General features: G+C 46.4%; 1 protein-coding gene across 1 annotated transcript in view; it reads left to right on the top strand.

Moving 5' to 3' along the window:
- The window catches only part of LOC309557242 (UPF0598 protein C8orf82), a 72,073-nt gene that overhangs the window by 4,941 nt on the left and 43,483 nt on the right, over window positions 1-23,649 (top strand). Inside the window, exon 2 of the mRNA XM_082259911.1 lies at window positions 9,903-9,951. Within this exon, the coding sequence (XP_082116037.1) occupies window positions 9,903-9,951 (49 nt within the window). The remainder of the gene's footprint in view (window positions 1-9,902; window positions 9,952-23,649) is intronic.

Below are 23,649 nucleotides of genomic sequence, written 5' to 3'. Positions count from 1 at the left end.
TCCAGCCGGCGGACGTGCCGGCTGGGTGCTCGGGGCTCCCGGTGGGACGGGAGCCCCGAGCAAAGCCGCGGAAGGCGGCGGGAGGGGGGGGACGTCCCCTCCCGCCCCCCCGGGTAACGATCGAGCGGCTCCCGAGCCGCATCGATCGTTACCGACGGAAAGCCGACCGCCGGCTTCAAACAACAGTACCGGGATGATGCCTCTAGCTAGAGGCATCATCCCGGTATAACCACTCAAAGTCAGCCGACGTAGATTTACGTGGCTGGTCGTTAAGTGGTTAAAAAAATTAGAAAACAGTAAAGTTAGCCCAATTTTTTTCTATAATGTGAAAGATAATGTTACGCTGAGTAAATAGATACCTAACATGTCATGCTTCCAAATTGCAAACGCTCGTGGAATGGCGACAAATTTCGGTACTTAACCACTTAAGCCCCGGAAGATTTTACCCCCTTCCTGACCAGGTGGTTTTTTGCGATTTTTTTTTTACTGCGTGACTTTAACGGACAATTGCGCGGTCCTGCGACGCTGTACCTAAACAAATTTTGCGTCCTTTTTTTCCCACAAACAGAGCTTTCTTTTGGTGGTATTTGATCACCTGTGCGATTTTTACTTTTTGCGCTATAAACAAAAAAAGAGCGACAATTTTGCAAAAATAACAATATTTTTCACATTTTTTTTATATGAAATTCCCCACAAAAAAATGTAAAAATCAAAATTTTTTAACATTTTCGGCCAATTTGTTTTCTGCTACATATGTTTGGTAAAAAAAATCACAATAAGCGTATTTTGATTGGTTTGCGCAAAAGTTATTGCGTTTACTAACAAAGGGAAAGATTTTTGTAATTTTTGGTGTTTTTTTTTTTTTTAACGAGTAATGATTTTTTTTGCGGTACTGCGACATTGCAGTGGACAGATCGGACCCCTGACTGACATTTTTGACACTTTTGGGGTACCAGTGACATTACTGCAGTAATCAGTGCTATACATATGCACTGTTACTGTAAAAATACACTGGCAGGGAAGGGGTTAACTGTATTGGAGAGGGAGGGGTTAAGTGTGTCCTAGGGGCGTGATTCTAACTGTGATTGGACATGGCTAGTGGTGTAAGAACAGAGATCAAGGGTCCTACATAGTAGAACCGTCTGATCTCCATTTTTACACAGGAGAGAATGACAGGCGGCTTTGTTTACATTAGCCGCCCGCCTTTCTCCCTCTCTACCGACGATCGCAGTGTCACATGTACGGACTCCTCAGTGAATGAGCTGGGGCGGGCGCGCGCCCGCTATTGGCTCACATGCCGGTGACAGGCTAGTGACGTATATATACGTCACTTTGCCTGGCCGGGGCTGACCGCCGCAGTATATGTACTTGTGGTGGTCGGCAAGCGGTTAAAAATCTCCATAGGCGACGCTTTAAAAATTTCTACAGGTTACCAGTTTAGAGTTACAGAGGAGGTCTAGGGATAGAATTCTCTCACTCTAACAATCGCGGTGATACCACACATGTGTGGTTTGAACACCGTTTACATATGGGGGCGGGACTTGCGTATGCGTTCACTTCTGCGCTCAAGCACGGAGGGACAGGGAGCTTTTAAATTTTTTTTTTCTTATTTATTTTATTTTTTATTTTTACTCCTGACCCTTTTTATAAAAACTTTTCGATCATTTTTATTTCTATTACAACAAATGTAAACATCCCCTGTAATAGAAATAAGCAGGACAGGTCCTCTTTATTGTGAGATCTCACATCTACACCTAAAAAAGAAAACAAAAATAGATAAAAAAGGGCCCTTTAAGGCTGTTGGGAGGAAATGATGTATGATGTCGCTCAGGTCCTCCAAGGCCATAGAGTGGAGTGGGGGCCAGCTTGCCTTCACTTGATATCCTGCCCAGGACTAAAAAAAAAAAAAAATGGCCCTTTAACAACTTAAGCCCCGGAAGATTTTACCCCCTTCCTGACCAGGGGGTATTTTGCGATTCGGCACTGCGTGACTTTAACAGACAATTGCGCGGTCGTGCGACGCTGTACCTAAACTAATTTGACGTCCTTTTTTTTTCCCCACAAACAGAGCTTTCTTTTGGTGGTATTTGATCACCTGTGCGTTTTTTTGATCACGCGCTATAAACGAAAAAAGAGCGACAATTTTGCAAAAATAACAATATTTTTCACATTTTTTTATATGAAATTCCCCCCCCAAAAAAAATGTAAAAATCAAAATTTTTTAACATTTTAGGCCAATTTGTTTTCTGCTACATATGTTTGGTAAAAAAAATCGCAAAAAGTGTATTTTGATTGGTTTGCGCAAAAAGTATCGCGTTTACTAACAAAGGGAAAGATTTTTGTTGTTTTTTTTTTAACGCATAATGGCGGCGATCTGCGTTTTTTTTTTTTTGCGGCACTGCGACATTGCGGCGGACAGATCGGACCCTTGACTGACATTTTTGACACTTTTGGGGTTACCAGTGACATTTCTACAGTAATCAGTGCTATACATATGCACCGTTACTGTAAAAATACACTGGTAGTGAAGGGGTTAACTTTTTTTGAAAGGGAGGGGCTATGTGTGTCCCTAGGGGCGTGATTTCTACTGTGATTGGCTGTGGCTTCAGATGTATGAACAGTGATCAACGGTTCTACATAGTAGAACCGTATGATCATCCTTCATACACAGGGGAGAATAACAGGCAGCTTGTATACATTAGCCGCCTGACTTTCTCCCTCTCCCCCGACGATCGCAGAGTGACCGGCGGACATCGGGTCCGCCGGTCACAGGCGCGGGGGGGGCCGTGACCACGCGGGAGCGCGCCTCCGGGGGCGCTCGCTCCCTAGACCCTCACAGGCTAGCGACATAGACCTACATCACTCTGCCTGTGAGGGGCTGACCGCCAACGTAGATAGTCGTGCGGCGGTCGGCAAGTGGTTAAGGCGATTGGGTGGAAATGGTTTGCCGTTGCTCTGGTCCTCCAAGAGCATAGAGTAGAGTGGGGGCCATCTTTCCCTCACTCAACTTTCTGCCCAACAGGCGAGTGGATCATTTTTTCCTGCTACCGACGGCTCCGGTAAGCGGGGTAAAATACCAGGAAGTGGCAGGGGGGGGGGCACCCTCTCCCACCACCCATAAAAGTGATCCCACAGTGAATCCGCCGCTGGGACCACTTTTATGTGAAAGAGGACCGCCCGCCGTGTAAGAAAATACCAAGCTTATGGCAGCTATCTGCTGCCATAACTCTGGTATTTAATGTCAAAGTAGTGACGTAAATACACGGCGGGCGCTACGTAAGTGGCGTTGCGGATTTCTGAGTGAAAGGTAGACAGACCAGTAAGATCAAGAAAACAATAAAATGGGTGTGTCAGTATTAGTAGGTTTTTGGGGTGTAGATATAAAATAATTCTCATAGCAATTCACCAAGTGAGAGTTCACGGGGCAAAACATTTCCGTTCTTAAGCGATTTCCTGTGCTGGTCAATTTTTTTATTTATTTTTTTTAACCACTTGCCAACCGCCTCACGACTATTTACTGCGGCACTCAGCCGCGTACAGGCAAAGTGACGTAGTGACGCCCACGAGCCTGAAGGGGGCGAGTGCACGCCGCCGGCGGCGCGCTCCCGCCACCACTCTTTCCCTAAGGATCCAGCGCGTGTTACCGGCGACTCCGATGGCCGCCGGCCACTCGCGATCTCCCGCAGGAGAGGGAGAAAGACAGACGGCTGATGTAAGTACAGCCGTCTGTCATTCTCCATGAAGTAATGACAGAGGCTATGTGATCCTGCTATATAGGATCGCATGTCTCTGTGATTACTTCACTAGTCACGCCCCCTGACAGTTAGAATCACGCCCCTAGGGACACACTTAACCCCTTGATCACCCGTAAAGTTAACCCCTTCTCTGCCAGTGTCATTAGTACAGTAACAGTGCATATGTATAGCACTGATTACTGTAGTAATGTCACTGGTACCCCCAAAAGTGTCAAAAATGTCAGTCAAGGGTCCGATCTGTCCGCCGCAATGTCGCAGTCCCGCTAAAAAATCGCAGATCGCCGCCATTACTAGTAAAAAAAAAAAAGAAAAAAACAATAAAAATGACAAATCTTTCCAGTAGTTTGTCGACGCGATAACTTTTTTTTTACCAAAAATATGTAGCAGAAAACAAATTGGCCTAAAATGTTAAAAAATTTTGATTTTGAAATTTTTTTTTTTTGAGAATGTCATATAGCAGAATGTGAAAAATATTGTTGTTTTTTTTTTCAAAATTGTCGCTTTTTTAATTATTCATAACGTAAAAAATCGCACAGGTAATAAAATACCACCAAAAGAAAGCTCTATTTGTGGGAAAAAAAGGACATCAATCTTATTTGGGTACAGCGTCGCACGACCGCGCAATTGTCCGTTAAAATAACGCAGTGCTGAATCACAAAAATATGGCCTGGTCATTAAGGGGGCAAATCCTTCCAGTCTTTAAAGTGGTTAAGAAAAAAAAATCAGGTAAGTGTCAGTTAGGGGTCCGATCTGTCCGCCGCAATGTCGCAGTCCTGCTAAAAATCGCAGATCGCCGCCATTACTAGTAAAAAAAAAAACAAAAACAATAAAAATGAAATAAATCTTTCCCGTACTTAGTAAACGCAATAACTTTTGCGCAAACCAATCAAAATACGCTTATTGCGATTTTTTTTTTTTTTTTTTTTTTTTTTACCAAAAATATGTAGCAGAAAACAAATTGGCCTAAAATATTAAAAATTAAATTTTTAATTAAAATTAAATTTTTTTTTTGAGAATTTCATATAAAAAAATGTGAAAAATATTGTTATTTTTTCAAAATTGTCGCTCTTTTTTTGTTTATAGCGCAAAAAATAAAAATCGCACAGGTGATCAAATACCACCAAAAGAAATCTGTTTGTGGGAAAAAAAGGACGTCAATTTCGTTTGGGTACAGCGTCGCACGACCGCACAATTGTCCGTTAAAGTCACGCAGTGCCGAATCGCAAAATAGGGCCTGGTCTTTGAGCAGCCAAATCCTCTGGGACTTAAGTGGTTAAATTAATTCAAAATGTTAAATATTGCATTGGGCCACTAGATGGCACTATGTATAATAGGACACTTCTGTAATTAGCACTATCTAGTGGGCACTATGTATAATAGGACACTTCTGTAATAGCACCATCTAGTGGGCACTATGTATAATAGGACACTTCTGTAATAGCTCCATCTAGTGGGCACTATGTATAATAGGACACTTCTGTAATAGCACCATCTAGTGGGCACTATGTATAATAGGACATTTCTGTAATAGCTCCATCTAGTGGGCATTATGTATAATAGGACATTTCTGTAATATCGCCATCTATTGGGCACTATGTATAATAGGACACTTCTGTAATAGCACCATCTAGTGGGCACTATGTATAATAGGACACTTCTGTAATAGCACCATCTAGTGGGCACTATGTATAATAGGACATTTCTGTAATAGCTCCATCTAGTGGTCACTAGGTATAATAGGATACTTCAGTAATAGCTCCATCTAGTGGGCACTATGTATAATAGGACACTTCTGTAATAGCACCATCTAGTGGGCACTATGTATAATAGGATACTTCTGTAATAGCTCCATCTAGTGGGCACTATGTATAATAGGACACTTCTGTAATAGCACCATCTACTGGGCATTATGTATAATAGGACACTTCTGTAATAGCACCATTTACTGGGCATTATGTATAATAGGACACTTCTGTAATAGCACCATCTACTGGGCATTATGTATAATAGGACAATTCTGTAATAGCACCATCTACTGGGCATTATGTATAATAGGACACTTCTGTAATAGCTCCATCTAGTGGGCACTATGTATAATAGGACACTTCTGTAATAGCACCATCTAGTGGGCACTAGGTATAATAGGATACTTCTGTAATAGCACCATCTAGTGGGCACTATGTATAATAGGACACTTCTGTAATAGCTCCATCTAGTGGCTAAATGTGGTATTTTTTTTATATTGGTGAGAAACTTTTGTCACATTCATTTTTTATTTTTTCCCAATTCACACAGTACGAATGTACTTGCCTTTGTACTGTGAATTGTTATGCAATTCGGCCACTGAGGAAAGTGACCATGTGTCATGTTCCACCCTAGCCATGGTCACAAAGGTGGACAATACATTTAACCCTTCTACTGCTTCCAACCTACATCTTGCATAAACGTCAGTCCGATAAATCGACTGTCAACTTTCAGGTGGAAATCAGTGCGTCCACAGGCCCCCAGAAATTAACCCCCCCCCCCTCCCCGGTCAAGTTTCTTATGCCGCCTGCAGGACCCACATGGCGTTCGTTCGCTGATCCCCCCTCGCTTGCACCCAGCAGTAAGGAGTATTTTGTGACTTCTGGTATTTTCTGTCACTTGGCCGGGGAAGAAGCTAATGGAGTGTGATCTGCACTTCATTAGCTTCAGTGGCATGCAGGGGAAACACCAGGGGGGTTTACCTGTTGCAGTAAAAATGCCATCACATGGGGGCTGTTGGTCCGCTATGTGATGGCAATAAAGTTAAATGAAAAGTGTAAAAAAAAAAAAAAAACCCCAAAAAGTACACACAAGCACTCAAAATCCCCCATAACATTTTGAGACCCACCCTCCCCGTACACAGGATCCCCTCAGCTCCTATAGATGACCTAATGATGTAGAAAATCCCCGGTCACACAGGATCCCGGCAGCTCCTATAGATGTCATAATGATGTAGGAAATCCCCGATCACACAGGATCCCGGCAGCTCCTATAGATGACATAATGATGAAGGAAATCCCCGGTCACACTGGATCCCGGCAGCTCCTATAGATGACATAATAATGTAGGAAATCCCCGGTCACACAGGATCCCAGCAGCTCCTATAGATGACATAATGATGTAGGAAATCCCCGGTCACACAGGATCCCCTCAGATCCTATAGATGACCTAATGATGTAGAAAATCCCCGGTCACACAGGATCCCGGCAGCTCCTATAGATGTCATAATGATGTAGGGAACCCCCGGTCACACCGGATCCCCTCAGATCCTATAGATGACCTAATGATGTAGAAAATCCCCGGTCACACAGGATCCCGGCAGCTCCTATAGATGACCTAATGATGTAGGGAACCCCCGGTCACACAGGATCCCCTCAGCTCCTATAGATGACATAATGATGAAGGAAATCCCCGGTCACACTGGATCCCGGCAGCTCCTATAGATGACATAATAATGTAGGAAATCCCCGGTCACACAGGATCCCCTCAGATCCTATAGATGACATAATGATGTAGGAAATCCCCGGTCACACAGGATCCCGGCAGCTCCTATAGATGTCATAATGATGTAGGAAATCCCCGGTCACACAGGATCCCCTCAGCTCCTATAGATGACATAATGATGTAGGAAATCCCCGGTCACACAGGATCCCCTCAGCTCCTATAGATGACATAATGTAGGAAATCCCCGGTCACACCGGATCCCCTCAGCTCCTATAGATGTCATAATGATGTAGGAAATCCCCGGTCACACAGGATCCCCTCAGCTCCTATAGATGACATAATGATGTAGGAAATCCCCGGTCACACCGGATCCCCTCAGCTCCTATAGATGACATAATGTAGGAAATCCCCGGTCACACAGGATCCCGGCAGCTCCTATAGATGACATAATGATGTAGAAAATCCCCGGTCACACAGGATCCCGGCAGCTCCTATAGATGTCATAATGATGTAGGGAACCCCCGGTCACACCGGATCCCCTCAGCTCCTATAGATGACCTAATGATGTAGGGAACCCCCGGTCACACAGGATCCCCTCAGCTCCTATAGATGACATAATGATGTAGGAAATCCCCGATCACACAGGATCCCGGCAGCTCCTATAGATGACATAATGATGAAGGAAATCCCCGGTCACACTGGATCCCGGCAGCTCCTATAGATGACATAATAATGTAGGAAATCCCCGGTCACACAGGATCCCGGCAGCTCCTATAGATGACATAATGATGTAGGAAATCCCCGGTCACACCGGATCCCCTCAGCTCCTATAGATGACATAATGATGTAGGAAATCCCCGGTCACACAGGATCCCGGCAGCTCCTATAGATGACATAATGATGTAGGAAATCCCCGGTCACACAGGATCCCCTCAGATCCTATAGATGACATGATGATGTAGGAAATCCCCGGTCACACAGGATCCCGGCAGCTCCTATAGATGACATAATGATGTAGGAAATCCCCGGTCACACCGGATCCCCTCAGCTCCTATAGATGACATAATGATGTAGGAAATCCCCGGTCACACCGGATCCCCTCAGCTCCTATAGATGACATAATGATGTAGGAAATCCCCGGTCACACAGGACCCGGCAGCTCCTATAGGTGACATAATGATGTAGGAAATCCCCGGTCACACAGGATCCCCTCAGCTCCTATAGATGTCATAATGATGTAGGAAATCCCCGGTCACACAGGATCCCCTCAGATCCTATAGATGTCATAATGATGTAGGAAATCCCCGGTCACACAGGATCCCCTCAGATCCTATAGATGACATAATGTAGGAAATCCCCGGTCACACCGGATCCCCTCAGCTCCTATAGATGACATAATGTAGGAAATCCCCGGTCACACAGGATCCCCTCAGATCCTATAGATGTCATAATGATGTAGGAAATCCCCGGTCACACAGGATCCCCTCAGATCCTATAGATGACATAATGTAGGAAATCCCCGGTCACACCGGATCCCCTCAGCTCCTATAGATGACATAATGTAGGAAATCCCCGGTCACACAGGATCCCCTCAGCTCCTATAGATGACATAATAATGTAGGAAATCCCCGGTCACACAGGATCCCCTCAGATCCTATAGATGACATAATAATGTAGGAAATCCCCGGTCACACAGGATCCCCTCAGCTCCTATAGATGTCATAATGATGTAGGAAATCCCCGGTCACACAGGATCCCCTCAGATCCTATAGATGACATAATTATGTAGGAAATCCCCGGTCACACCGGATCCCCTCAGCTCCTATAGATGTCATAATGATGTAGGAAATCCCCGGTCACACAGGATCCCCTCAGATCCTATAGATGACATAATTATGTAGGAAATCCCCGGTCACACCGGATCCCCTCAGCTCCTATAGATGTCATAATGATGTAGGAAATCCCCGGTCACACAGGATCCCCTCAGATCCTATAGATGACATAATTATGTAGGAAATCCCTGGTCACACCGGATCCCCTCAGCTCCTATAGATGACATAATGATGTAGGAAATCCCCGGTCACACAGGATCCCCTCAGCTCCTATATATGACATAATGATGTAGGAAATCCCCGGTCACACAGGATCCCCTCAGCTCCTATATATGACATAATGATGTAGGAAATCCCCGGTCACACAGGATCCCGGCAGCTCCTATAGATGGCATAATGATGTAGGAAATCCCCGGTCACACAGGATCCCCTCAGCTCCTATAGATGACATAATGTAGGAAATCCCCGGTCACACAGGATCCCCTCAGATCCTATAGATGACATAATGATGTAGGAGATCCCCGGTCACACAGGATCCCCTCAGCTCCTATATATGACATAATGATGTAGGAAATCCCCGGTCACACAGGATCCCGGCAGCTCCTATATATGACATAATGATGTAGGAAATCCCCGGTCACACCGGATCCCCTCAGATCCTATAGATGACATAATGATGTAGGAGATCCCCGGTCACACAGGATCCCCTCAGATCCTATAGATGACATAATGATGTAGGAGATCCCCGGTCACACAGGATCCCCTCAGATCCTATAGATGACATAATGATGATGATCAGGTCAGGGTCCGCTCTGTCTGGCTGATTTCTGCCTTTTTTCTTTTTCAGCTCTTCCTGGACGACGCTAAAGTGAAGAATTTCATCACCTGCTTTAAAGGTAAATCACAAACTCTGCTTAATTTTTGTGTATCAGTAGAAGAGCTCCGCCCATATCAATCTAAAGATTTGTAGAAGAGCTCTGCCCCTATCACTCTGATGGATCAGTAGGAGAGCTCCGCCTATATCACTGATAGATCAGTAGGAGAGCTCCACCCATATCACACTATAGATCAGTAGAAGAGCTCTGCCCTCCTATCACTGATCAGTAAGAGAGCTCCACCCCTATCACTGTGATGGATCAGTAGGAGAGCTCCACCCATATCACACTGATCAGTAGGAGAGCTCCACCCATATCACACTGATCAGTAGGAGAGCTCCACCCGTATCACACTGATCAGTACGAGAGCTCCGCCCCTATCTCTGATTGATCAGTAGGAGAGCTCCGCCCCCATCACTGATGGATCAGTAGGAGAGCTCCGCCTTCTCATTGTGATGGATCAGTAGAAGAGCTCCTCCCCTACCACTGATGTATCAGTAGGAGAGCTCCGCCCCTCACTGTGATGGATCAGTAGAAGAGCTCCTCCCCTACCATTGATGTATCAGTAGGAGAGCTCAGCCCATATCACTGTAATGGATCAGTAGGAGAGCTCCGTCCCTATCACACTGATCATTAGGAGAGCTCCACCCATATCACACTGATAGATCAGTAGGAGAGCTCCGCCCCTCACTGTGATGGATCAGTAGGAGAGCTCCGCCCCTCACTATGATAGATCAGTAGGAGAGCTCCGCCCATATCACACTGATAGATCAGTAGGAGAGCTCCGCCCCGATCAGTAGAGGGGAATACTGAACATTTCTATCTGTATTCTCTGGAATAGGATCAGCAAGAAATGTGCCAATAATAATAGTTCCCACCTTCCTCCATAACAATCAGCCTATCAACAGCAGATCTCACATTGGAAGACTGCATTGCATTGTGGGAAGGGAACATTTATCCTGGTTCAGAACTACCCAGCTGTAATGTGAGGGGGGAGTCTTAGGGGCATGGCGATTTTTTTTTTTTTTTTTCCCTGAAATCATGTGATTGTGTTGTGTGGTTATCTGGACGTGTATCTGATAAATTCTCCCTCCGGCCTCCCCTTCAGACTTGCACAGTTGTAACGGCTCCTCTCCTGAACTGAAACGGCTTCCTCTGATATCACTGCACACTGTGAGCTTCTCACAATGTGCATCAGGATTTCCCCCTCATTTCCTGGTTGGAGAACGTCCAGCATCATCTACCCCAGCAATCCCCAACCATTTCCACAGACAGGCTCTCCTCCCACCAATTCTCCATGACCACAGAGTAGTGGCGCTAGGTTCAGGGGAGTGGGCACCCTCTGGTGGTTGGAGGGTGGCAGTGCAGGTTGTGCTGGCTCGCTCTGCCCACAGCCAACCCCCTCCCAGCAGCCACAGCCTGGCACTGGTCTCCGGTCCAGGAGTTGAGGGACCCCCGATCCAGTCTTTCCTTTCCAGCCTAGCTCTACCCAGTCCACCTCTTTCATTTATTGGATTTCAGCATGGAGGTTCGGCATCACATGTGGGCGTTACCTATGCAAATACAGCCTGCCTAGGAACGCCCACTCCTCCAGACTGACTCAGCTTCACATTTGGGCGTTACCTATGCAAATACAGCCTGCCTAGGAACGCCCACTCCTCCAGACTGACTCAGCTTCACATTTGGGCGTTACCTATGCAAATACAGCCTGCCTAGGAACGCCCACTCCCCCAGACTGACTCAGCGTCACATTTGGGTGTTACCTATGCAAATACAGCCTGCCTAGGAACGCCCACTCCTCCAGACTGACTCAGCTTCACATTTGGGCGTTACCTATGCAAATACAGCCTGCCTAGGAACGCCCACTCCCCCAGACTGACTCAGCGTCACATTTGGGCGTTACCTATGCAAATACAGCCTGCCTAGGAACGCCCACTCCCCCAGACTGACTCAGCGTCACATGTGGGCGTTACCTATGCAAATACAGCCTGCCTAGGAACGCCCACTCCCCCAGACTGACTCAGCGTCACATGTGGGCGTTACCTATGCAAATACAGCCTGCCTAGGAACGCCCACTCCTCCAGACTGACTCAGCGTCACATGTGGGCGTTACCTATGCAAATACAGCCTGCCTAGGAACGCCCACTCCCCCAGACTGACTCAGCGTCACATGTGGGCGTTACCTATGCAAATACAGCCTGCCTAGGAACGCCCACTCCTCCAGACTGACTCAGCTTCACATTTGGGCGTTACCTATGCAAATACAGCCTGCCTAGGAACGCCCACTCCTCCAGACTGACTCAGCTTCACATTTGGGCGTTACCTATGCAAATACAGCCTGCCTAGGAACATCCACGCCTCCAGACCGACACCCACCCATCACACCTTTTTGATATTTGCATAACTCCTCCCACTGCTTGCGTCAGAGCTGAGGGCTCTGGAGAGGAGCACTGAGGCAGGGGGCTGTGATGATTTTCAGGCAGCTCTGTACAGCCCCCTACTGGTTCCTACCACCAGCCATGATCTGCCGGTGTAACATTTAAAAACCCTTCCTCGTGAAAATTCCCTACCCTCGTCACTTCCGGTGCATATACATCATGGAACAGCTGAGCAGCTTACCAGTGCGTATGCTCATAGCTTCAAAGGGTAGGGAATTCTCACGGGTTAGTGTTTTGTAACGTTACACCGCATCAGCTGTTGCCGCGGGTACATAAAATCATCTCCGCTCCTACCCCTGTGACTTCCCTGATCTCGGCTACTAAATGTAAAAGTGGCGGGTGTATGAAAATATAAATCAGGGAACACCGGCATTGTATAGAGAAGCTCAGAGACCCCAGAGGCGTCACCGAGTCTAAATCTGTAACATAAAAATTGAAGTTTAAAAAAAAAAAAAAAACGTAATTAGTTTGTTTCTGAGAGCAGAACGGAGGAACCCGGGAAGGCAGCAGATAATTAGGTGAAGCACTTACTGACCGCCTTACTGGGACTTTACGTCATCACTGTGTAGCTGCAGCTGGATGCCTTAACTTCGGTATTAACATTTTCTGCAGCCCCTTCTTTCTCCTAAAAGTGATGCGAGCAGCTGATTAGCTGCTGGATCACTTTTAGAAATGTTGGGAGGGGTCGCCCCGCCTTACCCCCCCCTTTCTCCATCTTCTGGTGGCTTCCCGATGAGCCAGGTAAGCCCGGGAACTGATCCAGCGGTGGCAGCGGCTAGCTCATAGGGATAAGCGGAGGAAAGGGCCTCTCTATGGTCTAGGAGGCCCGGAGCGATGTCATGGTGTCTCTTCCGGTTCACAGCCGATGTAAAAAAGGCCTTTTTTTTTTAACCTCTTAAAGACTGCCCCACGTACATATACTGCGCTAGGGCGGTCCTAAATAGGATCTTTACTGTATTTGAGCACCACAAACCAAGAACACTATTTAATTCATTTTCAATATTTAAAGGAAACTTCCCAATCCATTCATGTCTCAAAGCTTTATTTTGTTGAGAAATCACTTTAAAAAAACAACCCCTTAGCATTTCTGGCCACGGCCATCTTGAGTAAGGGCAAATGATTCATGTAGCATTTACTTTCTGGAATCTATCTGCCCTTAGCTCAAGCATGCATGCAGGACAGTGTGCTTGGCTGAGAAAACCCCTCCTCCCCTCATGAACACTCCTGGGCTACTTAACCACTTCAGCCCCGGAAGATTTTACCCCCTTCCTGACCAAGGCCCTATTCTGCAATTCGGCACTGGGTTACTTTAACGGACAATTGCGCGGTCGTGCGACGCTGTACCCAAACGTCCTTCCGCCCCCCCCCCCCCCCCCCACAATTAGAGCTTTCTTTTGGGGGTATTTGATCATCTGTGCAATTTTTATTTTTTACGCTATAAACAAAAAAAGAGCGACAATTCTGAAAAAAAAATATATATATTTTTCACTTTCTGCTATATAATATCCCCCCCCCCCCCAAAAAATAATAAAAATCAAAATTTTTTAACATTTTAGGCCAATTTGTTTTCTGCTACATATTTTTGGTAAAAAAAAAAATCGCAATAAGCGGATTTTGATTGGTTTGCGCAAAAGTTATTGCGTCTACTAACTACGGGGAAAGATTTATGTCATTATTATTTATTTATTTATTTTTTTTACTAGTAATCGCGGCGATCTGCGATTTTTTTTTTTTTTTTTTTTTTTTTTTTTTTTGTAGCGGACAGATTGGACCCCTAACTGATATTTGTGACACTTTTGGGGGGGACCAGTGACATTACTACAGTAATCAGTGCTAAAAATATGCACTGTTACTGTAATAATGACACTGGCAGGGAAGGGGTTAACCCTGTTGGTGATCAAGGGGTTAAATGTGAGCCTAGGGGAGGGATTCTAACTGTAGGGGGGGCGTGGCTTCTGAAATGACCATAGAGACCTGTGATCCTATATAGCAGGATCACATGATCTCTATGATCATCCCAGGGAGAAGAATGGTTGGCTGTGTTAACAACAGCTGACCGTCCTCTCTCAGCGGGGAGCGATCGCGGGTGTCAGGCGGCAATCAGAGCCACCGGTCATAGGCATCGGCTTCCCCCGCTGACAAATGGGAGTGTGCCGCCGGCGACGCTAGCCCCCTAGACTCCCCAGAGCGAGCGCCGTACATGTACGGTGATTTGCCTGGGAGCGGCTGCCTGCCACAGTATAACTGCAGCGGGCGGTTGGGAAGCAGTTAAAGGGTAACTCCACTTTAATGGGGGAAAATAAAGGAAAAAAACAATACAGCATATACAATTGTGAAACAAATAATATTGTAATTGAATGTTATTAAAAATTCCCTTTCCTTTTCAATCTGCAGCTGTTGTAATTTTCTGAAATTGCAATATGGCCGCCTGGAGGTGTTCTGTACACAGAATGTATACTGACCACACCCCCAGAAACATCATTTCCTGCTTGTGTGATTGGCTCACCAATTTTTCCAGAAGTCTGCTTAACCACTTCTGGACCGGAAGGATTTCCCCACTTAATGATCAGGCCATTTTTTTTGCGATTCGGCACTGCGTTAATTTAACGGACAATTGCGCAGTCGTGCGACGCTGTACCCAAATAAAATTTACGTCCTTTTTTTCCCCCACAAACAGAGCTTTCTTTTGGTGGTATTTAATCACCTTTGCGATTTTATTTATTTATTTATTTTTTTTTGCGCTATAAACAAAAAAATTTTTTTTTTCCTTTCTGCCATAAAGCACAGCCAATAAACAAAAATCGAATTTTTTTAACATTTTAGGCCAATTTGTTTTCTGCTACATATTTTTGGTCAAAAAAATCCCAATAAGAGTATTTTGATTGGTTTGTGGAAAAGTTATCGCGTTTACTAACTACGGGAAAGATTTATGTGATTTTTATTTATTTATTTATTTTTTCTAGTAATGGCGGCGATCTGCAATTTTTAGTGGGACTGCGACATTGCGGTGGACAGATCGGACCCCTAACTGACATTTGTGATACTTTTGGGGGGACCAGTGATATTACTGCAGTAATCAGTGCTAAAAATATGCACTGTTACTGTAATAATGACACTGGCAGGGCAGGGGTTAACACCAGGGGCGATCAAAGAGTTAAATGTGTGCTTCTAGGGGATGTTTTCTAACTGTATGGGGGATGGACTCAATAAATGAACATAGAGACCTGTGTTCATAAATAGGGGGAACGCAGGATCCCTGTGTATATCTGTGGGAGAACCGACACTCTGTCTCCATAGGGATCGCAGAGCAATCGCAGGTGGCCGCTGGACCCCCTGATTGGCTCCCCCTCTGGCCAATCGGCGCACCTCCACTATCTTTTACACAAAGCAATATACAGGTACATTGTTTTGCGTGATAGAGCCAACCCCGCAGCGGTAAAACTACAGGGGATGGTTGGCAAGTGGTTAACTGGAACGGGTTTATCCAAGCTTCCAACTGCTGTGGCTGCTTTGGCCTGACGTAATCTTATTAACACCACCCGCTCTTTATCTGATCTATGGACCTGTGTGTATATATATATATGTGTGTGTGTGTATGCTTCTATCATATATATATATTTAAAGGAGGGGTGGGCTCCCTCTAGTCACCTGTCCTCCATCTATCTCATTAAATGCATGTGCTCTCATTGTAGAGACTCTTTAAATTGTAGAGTTAGGGCCTGCAGCTTACGCATGTATTTGCAAATGTGTGCAACCAAACCCCTGTTTTTAACACATACTGTTAGACGCATTAGTGCATTTCGGTTGGTCGCTGGCTGGTTGGTAAGTTGTGACTTGAAATCTCTTCGTTTTTCTTGATATATATATATATATATATATATATATATATATATATATATATATATATATATGTTTACTCAAAATAAACTTTCTGCTTCTAGATTAGATGCAGTACTAGATAATGCCCACTAGATGTCAGCACAATACTGCCATAGAGCTGAGAGTGTTTTTGGAGTCTCTTCCTGTCTACAGAATATCCTCTCCTCTTTTTCATTATAGTGGTATTAAATCCAGAAGCATTGTCTCTGTTGTCATGCTTTGTTTTTGTTTTATGTATAAATAAAGAATCCCGTTCCGATCCTAAGGTAACAAGTAACAGCGCCCGTGCGCTTATCACCCAGTGACAGGCAGACTATTGGTTGACCACTTTATGCTCAACTCTCTAGCACTCCGCCATCTCTACTTCCTCTATTGCAGCCATCACCAAAATACCTGGTGTCCAGTATCGGGGGGAGTGGTGATGTCACCCCTTCCTTCATGTGACAGTGCTCAGACTTAGTGCCACAGCATAATGGGAGGAGGTAACGTGTCCCCCCATATCCAAGAGAGAGGGTCACGTGTCCTCCCATATCCAAGAGAGAGGGTCACGTGTCCCCCCATATCCAAGAGAGGTCACGTGTTCCCCCATATCCAAGAGAGAGGGTCACGTGTCCTCCCATATCCAAGAGAGAGGGTCACGTGTCCCCCCCATATCCAAGAGAGGTCACGTGTTCCCCCCCATATCCAAGAGAGGTCACGTGTCCCCCCATATCCAAGAGAGAGGGTCACGTGTCCCCCCATATCCGAGAGAGGGTCACGTGTCCCCCCATATCCAAGAGAGAGGGTCACGTGTCCCCCGTATCCAAGAGAGGTCACGTGTCCCCCCGTATCCAAGAGAGGTCACGTGTCCCCCCGTATCCAAGAGAGGTCACGTGTCCCCCCGTATCCAAGAGAGGTCACGTGTCCCCCCGTATCCAAGAGAGGTCACGTGTCCCCCCGTATCCAAGAGAGGTCACGTGTCCCCCCGTATCCAAGAGAGGTCACGTGTCCCCCCGTATCCAAGAGAGGTCACGTGTCCCCCCGTATCCAAGAGAGGTCACGTGTCCCCCCGTATCCAAGAGAGGTCACGTGTCCCCCCGTATCCAAGAGAGAGGGTCACGTGTCCCCCCGTATCCAAGAGAGAGGGTCACGTGTCCCCCCGTATCCAAGAGAGAGGGTCACGTGTCCCCCCGTATCCAAGAGGGAGGGTCACGTGTCCCCCCGTATCCAAGAGAGAGGGTCACGTGTCCCCCCATATCCAAGAGAGAGGGTCACGTGTCCCCCCATATCCAAGAGAGAGGGTCACGTGTCCCCCCATATCCAAGAGAGAGGGTCACGTGTCCCCCCATATCCAAGAGAGGTCACGTGTCCTCCCATATCCAAGAGAGAGGGTCACGTGTCCCCCCCATATCCAAGAGAGGTCACGTGTCCCCCCATATCCAAGAGAGGTCACGTGTCCCCCCATATCCAAGAGAGGTCACGTGTCCCCCCCATATCCAAGAGAGGTCACGTGTCCCCCCCATATCCAAGAGAGGTCACGTGTCCCCCCCCATATCCAAGAGAGGTCACGTGTTCCCCTATATCCAAGAGAGAGGGTCACGTGTCCCCCCTTATCCAAGAGAGAGGGTCACGTGTCCCCCCTTATCCAAGAGAGAGGGTCACGTGTCCCCCCATATCCAAGAGAGGTCACGTGTCCCCCCATATCCAAGAGAGATCACGTGTCCCCCCATATCCAAGAGAGGTCACTTGTCCCCCCATATCCAAGACGTGTCACCCCATATCCAAGAGAGAGGGTCACGTGTCCCCCCCATATCCAAGAGAGGTCACATGTCCCCCCCCATATCCAAGAGAGAGGGTCACGTGTTCCCCCATATCCAAGAGAGAGGGTCACGTGTTCCCCCATATCCAAGAGAGAGGGTCACGTGTTCCCCCATATCCAAGAAAGGAGGTAATGTGTCCCCCCATATCCAAGAGCTCTGGGAATTTTGCAGTAAAAGCAACCAAAGCAAGAGAATTGTATTTTACAATTGAAGTCAAGTGACATCACAGCACTTTCTCCTAGTATGGAGCCCTGGGCAGAGCTGAAGCAGCCCCTACCTGCCAGCCCTGTAGCAGTAGATCACTCTTACAGCGGCATTCTTCCCACTGACCCACCAATGTAAGGAGTATTTTTCCTACTGACCTCCAATGCAAGGAGCATTCTTCCTACTGACCACCAATGTAAGGAGCATTCTTCCCACTGACCTCCAATGTAAGGAACATTCTTCCCACTGACCCCCAATGTAAGAAGCATTCTTCCTACTGACCACCAATGTAAGGAGCATTCTTCCCACTGATCACCAATGTAAGGAGCATTCTTCCCACTGATCACCAATGTAAGGAGTATTCTTCCCACTGATCACCAATGTAAGGAGCATTCTTCCTACTGATCACCAATGTAAGGAGCATTCTTCCCACTGATCATAAATGTAAGGGACATTCTTCCCACTGACCACCAATGTAAGGAGAATTCTTCCCAGTGACCACCAATGTAATGTATGCCATTATAGGCACCCCAAACAATTTGTTGTGGGACCAGTTTGTGAGAGGAATGAGGTCTGGTCCCTTTAGGAGAGCGCTAGAGGAACGAGTGAGAACTAAGCCTTCCATCATTTTCAGTGACACTGTAGTAGAACCGGTGGCACGGGAGCAAGAAGACACAGAGGCTACCATGACAAGGCATGAACTGCTTTACGTAAAAGAGGAGGCTCTGGCAAGGAATTAACCCAGGGGATGGCGTCTATGTGACAAGAAATGTCTATGTTCAAACAAGAATTAGCCCACCTCGCAAAGGCCGAAAACCCTCTATGGAGGGACCTGGATGGAGACAGTAAATGCCAGTGATGTGGTCATTCTGGGCATTTAGCTAGGGACTGTAGGGGTTTTGAGAACAGAAGTGCCAACAGGCCGCAGTTATACTAGAGGTTCTCCGGCCAGAAGGGCTACCTCCGGGAACAGGGCCACAAAGTCTCAAGGGACCTGAGACAATGTTTGCATCGAGCCCCGTAGTCAACACTCTATTGAATGGCCAGATGGTTCCCTGTCTGATTGACACCGGGTCTGAAGTTGCCGTCATGGAGTATGATTTCTATGTACAACGGTTCCAGGCTCAAGATCAGCTGGACCCATCCTGGTTATCCCTGAAAGTGGCCAACAATTTGTCAGTTATAGTGGAAGGGGTTACTTTGGTAAAGGAACCAGCATATACCACCAGCCTTATGCCAGGTGGTCAAGGACTTAATTCTCAATATGTTACAGAGTGGGATAATCAAAGAGAGTTGCAGCCCATGGGCTGCCCGTGTCATCCTGCTACACAAAAAGGGCGGTAGCTTGAGGTTCTGTGTGGGCTGTTGCAAATTGAATGCCTGCACCCATTGGGATACCTACTTCCTGCCATGAGTAGCGGGATCACCCATGGCGCTGAGCCAGGCCCGCTACTTTTCCAGTGGATACTGGCAAGTCCCATTGAGAGAACAGAACCAGGAAAAAAATGCTTTTAGAACACCACTGGTGCTGTTCAAATTCAAATGCATGCCCTTTGGACTGAGCAATGCCCCCAGTACCTTCCAAAGGCTAATGGAGCAGTATTTGGGGAGATTACAACTTTGAGACTGTATTGATTTACCTAGATGACATAATTATTTTCTCTAAGATGTTCGAGGATCACCTACACTTGGACCAGATGTTGGTAAAAAACCCAAAATGTGAAGGAGCCAGCAAACTGGAGCCCAAGGGGGAGCTTACTCTCTACCAGGTAGAGAAGCAACCATTTTCACCGACCCCTGTGCATGATGCACCCCAAGCTGATGAAAAAGTGGCCCCACTGCAACTTGCTTGGACCCTGCGTTCTGAATGGGGACTGCGCTACAAAACCCATCGCCCACTGAGGACAATAGCCCAGCGGATGTCCCACTGTTCCGGGACGTCCCCTTTGAGTGGGATCTACCTTTTTATTGAGGTCGGGTCTCAAGATTCAGCCATTTCGGATGGAGAAAATCCCACTGATTGATCTGCGGACAGCACAGAGGTTCTGGGTCCAAATGCAGTGAGCCATGCTGGACTCCTCCTATGGACACTGCAACCAGCAGGGGGTGATTTTGGCCATGATGTCCCCCAAACACCTGAGGCTGCTGAGCATTGTTCAGAAGATGAGTTCTGATGCTGAACTCTGAGGACAGAGTGGTCCACCACCTAGTTCAGTCTAACTGTGGACAACTCCCTACAAAGTACTCTGACTATTTTATGTAAAGTTTTTTTATTACTACAGTAATTTTGTTACTTGCAGTTGTATATTGTTTTCTTATTATGTTCAATACCGAGGACAGCATCTGACAAAGGATGGGGGGGGGGGGGGTGGTGTAGGAAGTTGCAGTCTGCACTTTCTTCTGTTGGTGGCACTAGGCTCTAGCGGCAGTGCAGAATTGGAAGGAAGGGGTAAGGAACTTTATTCCTGCTGTCGTTAAGGGAGGAGCTGTCCGATTGGATGCTGGTCCTCTGACTGACCCCGCGGCCATCTTGGGTCAGGGCTCCCATGTTTGGCATACATTTTGCAAGTGTTGAGTGTAGGGATAGGTTCCCCAATCTGTCAGCAAAAGTGTTGAGAGGTTTTGAAGAAGTAGGGACTGCTTGGGGACTACATCTATCCTCTTCTTGGAGTAACCTCCTAGTTGGGTGTGGATCAGCTATGCCGCATTCCCGCTGCTTGTTGCAGAAGCTGTCAACATCCTCCAAAGTGAAAGATATTTGCTTCTGATTCTGTAAGTGTCTCCTAATAGATGTGTCTACCTGTCGGGCCTGGTTGTACCTCGTTCCTGTGAATACACTGTTGTCATTTACTTTGGTCTCTGTGTGATCCCTGTTTTCCAACACAACACGCTGCATCCTTCTTAAACAGTGACCCCCCAGGATTTTCAGATGAGCGATTTTGGTAGGACCGGTGTTTGCTGGTACCTTCCATTGTCCTCTATCTCCCCTTTATTTCAGTCCTTTTTATTTTCTCCGCACATGTTCCCTTTAATCATCCGCAGTGTTTGATTTCCTTGAGTCCTCCCGGCTCAGAGATTACAATCGTGTCCCCCTCGCTGTCAGTGTCAGTACAATGCACTTGAGTCTATTAGCCGGTCTCCGTGTTCCAGTTTTGTACGGCTTTGCGTTCTTGACATTTCAGCTGGAGATGATAGACTATGAGGACAATGGCGGCTGTCATTGTGAGATCTGTAAGTGCCCGCAGCCTCCATTGAGCACATATCCCTCTCATACAATGAACACGCTTCTTCCATCGACCCTCTCCTGTGCAATGAGAGATGAAACGCATGATCTGCGCTATACCGGCCTGCAGAGGGTCAGGACTGCTGACCTCCGAGGACTGTGTGGACTGGCCTATGAATCATCTATTTAGCTTTACTTACTGAGGATGACTCTGGAATAAAGAGTCTGAGCCAGTGGTTGTCAACCTATGAGCTAAAAAGGCTTCAAATGTGGCCCCTTACATCACCAAAGGGCCGCACATAATGTTCAGTATATGTAATGCTTGAGAGGATGGTCAGCGACTGCGGACCGGATATAGGAAATGAGGGTCAGAGAGTGAGGACAGGATACATTTTTGGCTGGGGATATGCTGCAGAAGACAATACAAAACTGGGAACGTTACATGAGGCTAGTAGGAATCAATACTACGAGGGGAGGCCAATAAGTTCTTAACCTCACCATGATCAAGATGTGCTAGGGATCTGAATTTTACAGGTTTATTGGTGGATATCTTAGTAATATGCATGCCAATTTTTGTTTTTGGAGGTCATAGTGAATTATAGTTCGAGCCAAAAGAAATGGAGTAGGTGTCATCCCAGGTTACTGATACCTTTCCAAAAACGGCAACGAGTGGAATGTGCACAAAGCATTTTGGACCTGTACAACAAAAATGAGGAGGACTTTTTAACCAGAATAGTGACAATGGAGGAAAGCTGGGTATATCTAGATGATCCTGAGACTAAAGAAATGAGTAAAACATGGAAACATGCTTTATCAACCACCCCCAAAAAGGCTAAGGTGCAACATTCATCCAGCAAGGTCATGCTGTCAGCTGGTTTTCCTCCAAATTTGCATACTTCTACCCAGATGGTATTAAAGGTCTGTTCCACAGATGTGAGAAGTGTGTAACCATAGGAGGTGGATATGTATAGAAGGAAGAGTCAGTGGACCAAATTTCAGATCCCTAGCACACCTGGATCTTGGTGAGGGTAAGAACTTATTGGCCTCCCCTCGTATTACCCTCATCAATGTTGCCACTACACGCTGCTTAGGTGCAAGGGCCGCACATCATATACCAAAGGGCTACAAGTTGGGCACCAGGGGTCTGAGCTGTCAGTCACTGCCTTGTCAAGCATCTGATAACAACATCAGATCTCAATGTCCTATAGTAAAGAACACTCTGGGGCTGTTATGAAGCTGAGGGATGGGGGAAGCCACAAACAGGTTCCAGGAGGTCTCTTAGCCCCGATTCCCATGTTCCAAGCCTTTAACCACTTGCCGACCGCCGCAAGTAGATATACTGCGGCGGTCAGCCCCTCACAGGCAAAGTGACGTATGGGTACGTCACTAGCCTGTGAGGCTCTGGGGAGCGAGCGCGCGCCGCCGGCGGTGCGCTCCCACTCGGTCACGGACCCACTCGCGATCATCCGTTAGAGCGGGAGAAAGGCAGGCGGCTGATGTAAACAAAGTTGCCTGTCATTATTCCCTGTGTAAGAATAGTAATCATACGGTTCTACTATGTAGGACCGTTGATCACTGTTCCTACACCTCAAGCCACAGCCAATCACAGTTAGAATCACGCCCCTAGGGACACACACAACCTCTCCCTCTCAAAAAAAGTTAACCCCTTCACTGCCAGTGTCATTTTACAGTAACAGTGCATATGTATAGCACTGATTACTGTAGTAATGTCACTGGTAACCCCAAAAATGTCAGTCAAGGGTCCGATCTTACCGCCGCAATGTCGCAGTACCGCAAAAAAAATCGCAGATCGCCGCCATTACGCGTTAAAAACAAAAAAACAAAAATTACAATCTTTCCCTTAGTTAGTAAATGAAATAACTTTTGCGCAAACCAATCAAAATACGCTTTTTGCAATTTTTTTTTTTTTTTTACCAAAAATATGTAGCATAAAACAAATTGGCCTAAAATGTTAAAAAAAATTTTGATTTTTACATTTTTTTTTTTGGGGAATTTCATATAAAAAAGTGTGAAAAATATTGTTTATTTTTGCAAAATTTACACTCTTTTTGTTTGTTTATAGCGCATGATCAAAAAATTGCACAGGTGATCAAATACCACCAAAAGAAAGCTCTGTTTGTGGGAAAAAAAGGACATCAAATTCGTTTAGGTACAG

This window comes from Pelophylax lessonae (assembly GCF_965119305.1).
Source record: "Pelophylax lessonae genome assembly, chromosome: 5".
NCBI lineage: Eukaryota > Metazoa > Chordata > Amphibia > Anura > Ranidae > Pelophylax > Pelophylax lessonae.
This window is presented reverse-complemented; position numbering and strand designations above follow the sequence as displayed.